We start from the raw sequence: 12,211 nt of genomic DNA on the forward strand, positions 1-12,211 counted from the left end.
TCCCAAGGAAAGTCAAAAAATGTGCCTGTCCTTTATTTATTTATTTTTTTATACAATAGCTGGGGTACAGGCCAGAGGTGCAGGAGGTGAGAGGATTCACCAGAGACAGAGTGGGGTGCAGAACAGGCAGACAGACTGAAAGCACTGCTGAGGGGACAGCGGGCAGGACAGGAGAGGTCTGCCAGGAATCTCCCTGGCCATCCAGGAATCGAACCTGCGCTGCAGAGGCTGCGGACAGCTTCACAGCACTGCACTCAACCCGCTGCGCCACCGGGGAGGCCCTGTGCCTGTCTTTAAATACCAAATCCTCCTACCCCAAGGCATACATTGTTGAAGAAGAACTAGCTCATCGAGAGGACAGTGCCCTTCACTGTGGTGAACTGGCATCTGTCTCTCCCAGAGCCTGGAGTCTCCTTCCTCATTCTATCTTTTCAAGGACCTAGATGGGGCCATATGATTCTGTTCATTTTATAATGGGGAATTGGAGGCCTTACCATGGGAAGGGAATACATAAGCAGTGAGAAAGGCAACAAAACTCCCTACCTCCAGCACTATGTTCTGAACACAAAATTGTCAAGACTTCATTTCTCCTTTTACTGCTTTTTTCTTTCTTCATTCTCCTGTTTACTTTCTCACTTTCTTTATATAGTTTATCTAAAGTAACTTTTTAATGTCTCTATAAAGTCAGCATAAATCAACAGTGAAATTCACTGGGAATGTCTCCTTGGCCCTGTTTTTCTGTTGCAGAAAGACCACTAAATTTGGAGGCAGGAAATCTGGACTTGTAGCCACAACTCTGTCACTTTCATTTTTGTAATGTTAAAAGTCACTTAACCCCTTTGACTTCTACTGTCTCATGAATAAAATATGAACAATTATATTAAGTCCACATACCTGACATAACTAAGAATAAAGAAAGAGCACATGTTCAGGTCTTACTATGTTTGTTTCATTACTCTTATTTGGAAGCAATATCAACTTCTCTGCTGGGATCTCTTACTAATCACCTGCTCTTCCTGCTGGTCTCTCTCTGTGTCTATTTTGACAGGTTTTTTATCTATAGGGAGGCACATCTGAGTATGAAAAACTTGTGTCCCCTACTTGGTTAACTATCACCTTTATATTATAATCACAGAACTCTTCCTCTAACACGCCCCAGAACATATTGGGTAATGTGTTTATCAGAAGGCGCAGGCCCGGTATTGCTAGTGAAGGGGCAGAGAGGAAATTTCCACCTTCCCTTCTAGGTTCTTGTTGTTAACCAAAACATCACACAGATTAACAGGAGAAAAATATCCATTACATACCCATGGGAAATCTACGCAGTTTATGAGGAATGCATTTCAGAGGGCGGAGACAGGGAATGTATCCCTGTCTTAGCTAAGAAATAGAGACACAGGCCTTCAAGGAGGGGAGGGGAGGAGAGAACTCACGTAACAAAGTGTGGGGGACTCATATGACAAAGACTGGATGCTCTGTAATTACCTGTTTGCCCTACCATATGGATAGGTTTCTTCAACACAATGTTCATTTCTGGAAATAAGCCTAAATCTGGGTTTTCATTCTTCTAGGAAGTTAAGGGATTGGTAATAGTTTCTTCTGAGCCTGCAGGGCCTCAACTGACCTCAGCTCAAAATAATCCACATTCCAAAGCACCTTCACCAGTTTTTTGTACGACTTAATATTCCTTTCCCCTCTTTTCCTAGAGGCAGTACCAAGGATGGAAAGACTACTGTTCTCTCTCGCTCTCTTCTCTCTCTTACTGCTGACCATGATGAGCTTCAGCTTGGTGACCTGGGCTTGGACTTCTCCCAGTTGCACAATAGCAGACAGCTCCCTGCTGCCTAACATCTCCTTCTACATTCCATGCTGTCCCTTGGCCCCAGGACTGCATTTTTTTGCCTCATGCTCCAATGTTAAAGACCTGATTCAGACCCTAACAACAGTACCCCGCAATATAGAGGCACTCTGCCTCCAGGGCACAGTGCCCGTCCTACCAGCTGATGCCTTTGGACACTTCCCCACACTACAACTTCTGAGGTTGCAGCTGGGCACCATCAAGATTACACCTGGGGCATTTCAAGGATTGGACCTGCTGCAGCACCTTTCCTTTGAGCATCATACTCCCTGTTGCCTGAATCTATTCCTCCCCCCAGACACCCTGGAACCCCTTCAGTTTCTCAAAACCCTTTCCTTCCATGGCTACTGTCTGAGTTATAGCCAGAATATTGAGTTACCTCTCAGCCTTAGTCATCTAACTCTGAGGCACAGCTGTCTGACGGAGCTGGAGGAACTGCAATGGCTCTTCTCAAACCTTATCCCTTGTTCCTCTCCTACAACCAAGCCCTGCCCAAGAACTCCCTTCCTGGAGGTGCTGGATCTCTCTGCCAACCCGCAGCTGAGCTGGGTGGCTGAGAGAGTTCTGCGTGGCTTCCAGCTCCATTCCCTCAGATTGGATGGCACCCCACTAAATGCATCAGATCTCCCAAGTTCAGGTCTGCGCCACTTGGACTCCCTCTCCCTTGTGGGAACAGGTGCAGAACTACTACCTGGGAATACAACAGGCTACTTTGAGCTTCGTGCACTCAACCTTGGGAGGAACAGAATTCGTCACATAGAAGATGGGGATCTCCTAAACTGTGGCTCCCTGGAAGTCCTGAGCCTTCATGCCAATGGCCTGCAGTCACTTCCCCCCAGGTTCCTGAGTACTTTGCCCCAACTTCAGAAGCTCAATCTATCAATGAATGAGCTGGGCCCAACATTGCTGCTCCCAGAAGGTCTGGTTAGCTCCAGCCTGCAAATACTAGATCTGTCCCACAATGAGCTCTGTGTTCTGCCCTCTAGGGCTTTCTCCTCACTTCCTCAACTCCAGGAGCTCTGGCTGAGTGGTAACAATCTCTCCAACTTATCCAGTGAGAGTCTGGAGGGACTGAAGGAACTGAAGACCCTAGACCTGAGTTGGAACCAGATTAAGGTGCTCGAGCCAGGCTGGCTCTCCTCTCTTCCTGCTCTCACCTCACTGAACCTCTTGGGCACCCATTTAGAGAGACTCTTGGGCAGACAGCTCCAGGGGTCCCTGAAGCTGAGCCATCTGTGGCTGGGTTCTTCTCAGATGCTGGAGATCTATCCTCCTTGGCCTCCAACACTTCTCAGCTTGGAGTTATGGGCAAGCGCTATCATCGACTTTAGGATCCCCAGTGGAGAACCCTTCTTGTTCTTGGAGAACCTGACCTTACAAACAAATAATGTGCTGCTGAGTTTGGGCAACAACCCAGTCCGTTTCCCTTCCCTGCGTCATCTCACACTACGAGGTTGCAGCTTCTCCATTTTCTCTAGACAACAACCCCAGAAATTCTTCTCACAGCTCCCTCTTCTAGAGCACTTGCACTTCTGGTCTGACCATGGAGGTATAGATAATATCCATCTACTCGGGATGCCCAGGCTGCGAGTGCTGGAGCTGGGGGACCTGGACAGGCAGTATGAGTCAAGGCCAGTGAAACTGGAGGTTCTGTTGAAGGAGCTTCCTCAGTTACAGGTGCTGGCACTGAGCAACTTGAACCTCGGCAACCTCTCCATCTCCAGTTTCCAGGGCCTGGACCTGCGGTTGCTGGTAATCAACTCTGAATGGGCCCTGGGGTTGGACAGCAGCCTCCAGGAACTAATTCCCCAAATGCCTCAGTATGTTTATTTCTCCAATATAACCTTCTCTTGCCAGTGTGAAAGCTCTTGGGTGGGGCCTTGGGCAGCAAGAGCCCCAAACACCTTTGTATATGGGCTAGAGAAATCCATCTGCAAGGCCAATGCCTCTGACTACTCCAGGACTCCACTGCTTCCCTTCCTTTCTGGCCACTGCCAACAAGACTCTGAATTTCAGGGCTTTTTAACCAGCTTCACTCTGTTGCTCCTGCTGACCTTCTTTGCATTGCTTGGCTACCCTAAATGGCCCTGGCTTTACCACCTCCAGACCCTACGTCATGCCTGGTGGTGGAAACTGTGTGGGCGGCGGCCCAGAAGCCAATTCCTCTATGATGTTTTTATATCCTATTGTGAGCAGGACCAATCCTGGGTGCTGGAAGAACTGGTCCCGGCCCTGGAGAAGCCACTCCCAGCTGGTGAGGGTTTAAGGCTCTGCCTGCCTGAGAGAGATTTTGAAATTGGGCAGGATAAGATGGACACTATGGTCACCAGCATGGAAAAGAGCAGGACCATCCTCTGTGTGCTCAGCTGCCAAGCCCTTCGAAGTCCCTGGTGCAACCTGGAGTTAAGACTGGCCACTTACCATTTGGTGGCCAAGCCTGGGACAGCTCGCCTCCTTTTGCTGTTTCTTGAACCTATTGATCGGCGACATCTGCACAGTTACCACCGACTGGTCCGGTGGCTGCAGAAGGAGGACTACTTCAATTTGCCCCAGGGGAGGGTAGAGTGGGAAGCCTTCTGTGAGCAACTTCGGAAAAGAATAAGGAAAGCTGGGCAAGAGAGAGAGGATTAGAGATTATGAAAGAGAGTCAGCCCTCAGGAATAATCCCCTCAAGAGCCCTGAAGGCTACACATCTGGCACTGGTTCAAAAGGGCCATATATAAGTAACAGCGCAAATGTACTTTCCACACTAATACAGATGAAGAATCCAAACCCCAATGGGATAACAAGATATTCATTAAAAAATAGTCCTCTCAGCACAAGACAACCCCTAAAAAGCCAGTACACAAAACATTTCCTAGAATCATATCTGTACTTTCCATAATGAACAACTTCCACCTAATTGAAGTAATGTATTTACTTGTTTGGTTATAAAAAACAACAAAACCCACCTTTATTCTAGCAAAGAAAAATAAAAGCGAGAATCAATGCCTACTTATCAGGACTCTGAAGCTAGATTGAAACCATGTTTGCAATTCACCAAAGGTTCAAAAATTCAGAGTTTTGCTAACTCACAAATCTGTCAGAAAAACATTATGCCGTTGAGAGTTAAATTTTGATCCTATATTGCACATGGGAAATCTCAGTAATAAAGGTTAAGTGATTTGCCACCCAGGCACAGCAGGATATCATGAAATTTGGATGTGGCCCAGATTCTCCAAGGTAACATCCAGTCAGTGCTCCACACTTTCTACTGTCTTTCCAGATGCTTTTAACTGACAATGACTTACTTTGCTACAAAATTAAAATAGGCAAACATACAGCAAACGTCTTAAAAATATACATGCATATGATCTTTTTCCAAGAATTTTTTTAAAGATAAAATTAGATTCTAAGAAAATTTGCATAAAATCATAGGTGCCCCCAATAGAGGAGTTAAGGTACATTTATAGAAGTAGAATATCATGCTCCATTCAGAATCATGCTTCAAGAAATATTTAGTGCTAGTAAATAAAAGACTCATGATATAATATTAACAAAAATGTTGACAAACTGCATGTACCCTGATTCCAGTTTTGAAAAACACTGCGTAAGTGTCCATATGTAAAAAGAGAAAGAAAACAAGAAAAAGTAAACCAAAAATGATTCTAGTTATGGGATTGTGGATGACTTCAGTTTTTATAATTTTTGGCACAATGGAGGCTTTAGAGAGAACATGAATAATGAAATCTGGATAAACACAAGAAAAAAAATTAAAAACTATCACAATCTCTTTCAAAGACCATCTATGCTAGAAATAAGCCCAAGATGGCTTCTGTGTACCATTCACTTCTTTACAACACATTCAATTAGTTCAAAAGCCCAGAGGTGCCAAGATTTTTACATATTCAATTGTTTTATTCATAGTCCAAAAAACCCAATTTTTAGCCATTTAGAACCTAGTTGCTTTTCATACCCTGGGACTCTGAAACTAACACTTGCTAACCATAGGTAAGGCAAAGATTCCAAGTTATTTCTGCCCATCACAACACTCAGGAACAGTCTGAGCTAACATTTCTCCAGACTAGCATTTCTCAGACAAATAAGTCTTCTCTCTGATCCCCTCTCTCTCCAGGTTGTTCCTTAGCCTTCCCCCCCTTCTGAGTAGTCATGCCTCAATAGAAGCCTCTAGAAGGTCTTATGCCCTGAGGGATTTCCCCTGCCAGCAAATTTATCAAAGCAATGATTACCAAAATAAAACTTTTATGTTCTACTGCCACCTTGTGGTCATATTGTTTTCCTGTTAGTCTCCCAAATCCTTCAAACTCTACACAATCCCTACATGACTATCTTTGACCAAACAAAGGAGTCACTCCAATTTTGATTCAGAAAATAAGAGTTCCACACATACTTTTTTTAGGAAACAATACCAATATCTTCAGTTAATGGAACTGGACTATTTGTAGTCCCATATATTCCTCTGGCACTTTGTTGACCCAATCACAATGCAGAATTCTCCCCTTTCCTCCATTCATCTGTTATCAACTCGTCACCCTTGGAAAATACTATTCATTTTACCAGTGTTAATGAAAACCTCAAGTTCTCATTAACTTTAATATTTCCCATTACATTTTTTATGTCATTGAAGTTATTTCATGGATTTGATTTCTTTTTTGACACATTTTAGATGCATATCATGGAATTTCTAAATTAAAAGAATTTTGATTCTGATGCTGAAATCCCTTCTACCACCTTCCCCAGTCTATGTTTAATGAAATCCAAAATATGTTTGGATTACTTCAGAAAGTAATTTTCTGAAGCTGCCTGCTCCATCACTGAATATGTTTCTCTATTAGAAAGGTATTCTTTATATTACAAGGTGTTTTGCTATAACTTTTAATTTTTTTTTAATTCTGTACTATCGGGATTAAATGAAACAAATAGAATTAATCTATTAAATGATCTTCCTTTCTTTGTTCCAATAGTCTTTTTTCTCCAGTTTTTTCACCAATTTAAAAATCACAGTTTCTTCCACTGTTACTCATTTTCTGTTCTTCTAAAACCCTTTAACACTGTTTTATTCCAAATTCACTGCAGTTGAACCATGTACATATTAAATGATGAGGCCCAGACTTATGAAGGATTCTTCACCTGTTGAACCAAGCGAGATTAGCACAATACTTCCACTTATTGGAAGTATTGTGCTAAAGTTGCTAAAGTTGTAGCAACCATAATGATGATTTACACATTTCATTTACTTTTCTCTGGATGAAGTGAGATTGGAAGAACAAATTCACAGACTAAATAGGACAATTGTTTATAGTCAGATGATAGTGGAACAGTTGTTACTGATCCAAAAGCCCCACCATTAGCACAGCATACTTGGCACTGGTGTATGTGTCAAACACGAAAAGGAACAGATGGAGTAAGTCTTTGAAGTGTTCAATGAAGTCTTCATTGTGTTCAATGAAGTCTTCAAGTGTTCAATGAAGTCTTCAAACTAACCTTTGTCTTTATATATTTTGGTTTGATAGGCCTCTTGGTCATACATTTTCCTTCCTAAATCCAGTGTCATTCTTTTTGAGAGGGAAAAAAAGAAAAGCTGCATTGCTATAAAAATATATACAGATGCTTTTGTTTATATTTAATATTGTTTATATTAAATATTTATATTTAATATTTTGTTTATATTTAATATTGTTTATATTTAATATAAAAATATTTAATATTAAATATTTTGTTAATATTTAATAAGGTTTAAGGTCAACTTATTCTTTGACTTAGAACAAGACCTTACCATCTTTCCCTTTCCCCTAGAGGCTGGACCAGTTTAGATTTCAGTTAAATATTTTCTGTGATCTGGCCAAAACTTTTTCAGTGTTATCCCTAGATGAGGCCACTGGGAGAAGCTGGATAATCCAGGCGGGTCAAAAAAAAACCCTTGGTACACTTATTATAAAGAGTATGGAGGGCTGGGGCTTAGTGGTGAGGCCTGAGTGCACACAGAGCTCTGAATCACCACCCAACCAAGATGGGCCATCAAGGGCAGAAGAGCCACAGCTCTGAGTGTGTGCACTACATACTGTCCTTTAGAGGCAGGGGTGTCATTGTTCCTACCCAAGTCAGGAAAGACCACAGGGTCCTTGACAAGTGCATGTAACCACCTTTCAAGATGTTTAAGCAACACAGTCATTGTGCAGACTTCCAGTGATAACCATACTAGATATTACCTCCCCACCCTCACCCACTTTTAGAAGCCTGCTAAGAAACTTGAATAGAAACACCACTCTGTTTGATCTGTGGCACATATTCTCCTGCTGAAATGAGAGACCAAGGAGACGAGGGTTGACTTGCATTCTTCAAGAGAGAGAAACCTAAATGTGAACAACTACCCTCTACCAAGTCCTGTCATTCTCACTACACAGCTTCAGGTAAGGTAGAGCCAGATATTTTTGTAATGTCTTTTTTACTTTCCTTTCACCTCGTGTTGTATTTTCTCCACATGAAGACCTGAATTAGAAGTTTGTTCCTAATAAAAATTAGTTTCTGAGTTCTATATCATAGCCTCTATCAACAGAAATGATTATATAAACTTTAGGTTATGTGTTTTGATTAGAAATATATAAGCAAATCTATTTAATAAAAACAACACTTTTGCCTAAATTGAGATGTTAGCTACACCACAAAAAAAAAAAACAAAAAAAAAAACAAAAACACCACATGGACCAGATGCAAATTGTGGATGTCAATTTTATTCTCTACCTTATCACTGATTCATGTCAAGTATATCAGAGTTCCTGACCTTGAGTATAGGAACAAAAGAAAATGCCAGGAAGTAGGGAAGAACATTTTTCTATTAAAGCATATTGGCTAACCACAAATGGAAATAAATGTTGGTTGCAGACTGCAAACACATTTAAAAATAGGAGGAAAAGATTACAAAAGTCATTAAATAAAAATATTTAAGATACAATTAGATATAGAAACTGACAGAAGACAGCAAAAGAGCAGTGCACACACAAGTGTGTGTGCACCCTTAGAGCATGATCATGACTTAGCATCGATAAGACAGCAGAGAAAAGTAGACGATAGTGATACCAAACACCAGCCTCAGTTTCCCTCAGCCAATGAAAGGAAACAGAGTTTGAGGAAAAGGAAAGCAGTTTAATTTGTTAACAAATGAGAAGGGTAGCAGACTCATGTCTGAAAGACCACTGTCCTGCTCTTTGGCAGAGTGCAGGTGTATTTATACAAAGGAAAAAAGGGGGGTGGGATGGGCAAGGGTCTGAGAGGGGAGGGGGAAAGAAAAAGGTTCAGCACAGAGACTGGTGGGCGCCAGCTTGCTTTTTTTCAACAATTTCTGTTTAATTCCCTTTTCCTTGGAATGCAAGAAGACTAACCTGTCAAACAAGGGGGAAATTGCAAGAAATAAGGAAAGACCAACTTGTTAATGCTTATCTTAGAGACCAGTCACAAAGAAAGCTAACCTGTCAAATAAGGGGGAAATTGCAACAGATGGGGGAAGACAAATTTGTTAATTCTTATCTGAGAGACCAGTCATTTGTAACTGCATCAACGGGACATAAAGAAAGATGAAGTGATTCAAAGAGAAGCAGCTTTGAGGGGTTCCTCGAGTGGGGATGCTGTGGATATCCTCCTGCTTACGTGGAGGAGGGTGTCTCCCCATTGAAAATAAGTCCTCGTTGCCTTACTTTTGTTTTTAGCAAACTGGAGGGTCCAGTCTTTTAGTGACATAACACTAGTTATTTTTGCTCTATGTGGCAAAATGTATGAAGTGTACCATTAGGAGGTACTTTGCTGTCTTCTGATAATCTTCATATTAGGACTGAAGCCTGTGCATTCTAGCTAGGGTAAATTTCAGTGAAAATTCATACCAATCTAATTAATTTATTTTTATTGAGGTAATATTGGTTTACAACACTGTAATTGACTCAGAGGGATCTATAGTTCTTCAACATTTATTCAAGATGACAGTGCATGAAGCTTGCTCCTCTTCAACAAATTTCTAACTGCACAGAGGACCAAGTGAAAATAAAGACTATTTGGAGAGTCATGCATATGTCACTAAGCACTAAAAGAAATTGACAAGGCAAATTGGGATTGCTTTATGAAGTTCTTTAAAACTAAGTGGACACACAAATGTTGGAAATGGCCTGGCTGTGAAAAATCTGATTATAAAAACCACTTTCCTTATCTCTCCTCCAGTATTCCCAAGACTACATGGAAAATACGCCCATACTAGATAAAATTATGCAAATGGTATTAAAGAGTCCAGTAGAAAACAAACTCTTGCTTGTGACTACATATTTTTGCAGTATTTTCTTGAACTATGCAATGGTTTCCATCTTCATATGTCCTTCTATAGGTTTGGCTCAGGCTGAAGGGTCTCACCTAGACTGTAAGCCCCTGAATGGGGACAGAGAGCCTCCCTTGTTCTGTGTAGATATGATGGCATTCAAAAAAAAAACAGAGTTTATTTTTATTTTGTTATTGAGGCAATCTTCATTTACAACACTATGTATTTTACAGGAAAACAGATTCACACCTCTACAGATATATTCTCACACCATTCCCACCACCAAAGCACCAATAATCTTTCAGCATAGTCCACTCAGCCCCTACCTCTTTAAAAGCAGATGACGAATGCACCCTGATGGGCATGGTGATCATAGCAGTACAGCTGTAAAAAGATCCTCATTTCCTCCAGTATCACACTGGACAAAGAACACTAAAAATCTCTTAGTGACCTAAAACTATGCTACTGATTGAACAGCGAAGTAATTCAGAGAACATTCAATAAGAAAACGTCTGTAGAGTTATTTGTAACATGGCAATGTCTTATTATTGCAGTTTTAGGAGGAAAAAATGAAAAGCCCAGGAGACAATAATCACTCTGTCCTTGTGAGTGAATTCATTCTTCTTGGATTCCCTTGTTCCTGGGAGATTCAGATCCTCCTCTTCTCATTCTTCTCCGTCATCTATGGTCTGACACTGACTGGAAACCTGTGCATTATCTGTGCTGTGATATGGGACCACCGACTCCAAACGCCAATGTACATCCTGCTGGCCAATTTTTCATTCCTAGAGATCTGGTATGTCACTTCCACGGTCCCTAAAATGCTAGCTAATTTTCTCTCTGAGATCAGCACCATCTCCTTCTCCGGCTGTTTCATCCAATTCTACTTCTTCTTCTCCATGGGCACCACCGAGACCTTCTTCTTGTCTGCCATGGCCTTTGATAGGTACCTGGCCATCTGCAGGCCCCTGCACTACCCCACTATCATGACAGTTCAGCGCTGCATCAGAATGGGAGCTGGCTGCTGGGTTTCTGGCTTCTCATGTTTTCTCCTCCCAGTTTATCTTGTCTCCCAGCTGCCTTTTTGTGGCCCCAATACCATTGATCACTTTCTTTGTGACCCAGGACCTCTTATAAAACTGTCCTGTGTGCCAGCTCCTGGCACTGAGATCACCTGTGCCATCTTTAACTCAGTCCTCATCTTCTCTACCTTCCTCTTCATCACCAGCTCCTACACCCTGGTGATCAGGGCTGTGCTGAAGGTCCCCTCAGCAGAAGGCCGGCACAAGGCCTTCTCCACATGTGGCTCCCACCTAGCCGTGGTGTCCCTGTTCTTTGGCTCCATCATGGTGATGTATGTGAGCCCATCAGCAGGCAACCCAGCAGGGATCCAGAAAATTGTGACTTTATTTTATTCTGTGATGACTCCATTTTTCAATCCCTTGATCTACAGCCTCCGGAATAAAGAGATGAAAGAAGCCCTGAGAAAACTGTTTAGGATTGGAGTAGGACAATCTCTCAAGAATTAGAACCCATCTATGTGAAGGGCACGTAAAGATGGGAAATTATGAGAGGTTAGTGGTCTTAAGTAAGCTGGAGAGAGAGAAATGCTTCCCATATTTCCTGGAATTTATGTAGGGATGTATTTCAATGAAGCAAATAACAAATAAGATTATATCAGAACTTGCATAAATCATTTATACTAAGTTTTATTATATTAATACTCCTGTGTGTGTAATATGTGGAAACAAGACACTGTCAGGCACTTTTAATGGAAAAAGAGCATATTTATAATCCAGACATCAACTGGTCTGTTTCTATCTTTTTTTGGTAAATTTGCCTCCAACCTTCAGATTCACAGTGATTAGGTATCTAGAGTCCCCACCACTATCTCCCTAAACACACACACACACACACACACACCATTCCAACTTGTTTACTTCTGCTTTTATCCTGTTACTCCTGAATCCAACTGCTGCCTTATTTTGATCCATCAATCTAGATGTGTGAATTCATCATTTTATGCAAAACCAAACTCACTCCAGCTTAGGTTTATT

General features: G+C 41.7%; 2 protein-coding genes across 2 annotated transcripts; both read left to right on the forward strand.

Moving 5' to 3' along the window:
* The first annotated feature begins 1,720 nt into the window (after positions 1-1,720).
* Positions 1,721-4,541, forward strand: LOC119238200 (toll-like receptor 11). The gene has a single exon (XM_037501910.1). The coding sequence runs from the start codon at positions 1,721-1,723 to the stop codon at positions 4,487-4,489; it is 2,769 nt and encodes a 922-aa protein (XP_037357807.1). The 3' UTR covers positions 4,490-4,541.
* A 6,182-nt stretch (positions 4,542-10,723) lies between these two features.
* Positions 10,724-11,683, forward strand: LOC119237994 (olfactory receptor 11H6-like). Its single transcript, XM_037501798.1, has one exon. It carries the CDS (start codon positions 10,724-10,726, stop codon positions 11,681-11,683), a length of 960 nt encoding a protein of 319 aa, XP_037357695.1.
* Positions 11,684-12,211: the final 528 nt, after the last annotated feature.

The sequence above is a fragment of the Talpa occidentalis genome, unplaced genomic scaffold (genome assembly GCF_014898055.3).
Source record: "Talpa occidentalis isolate TD23 unplaced genomic scaffold, MPIMG_talOcc4v2.1 talOcc4.11, whole genome shotgun sequence".
NCBI classification, from domain to species: Eukaryota; Metazoa; Chordata; class Mammalia; order Eulipotyphla; family Talpidae; genus Talpa; species Talpa occidentalis.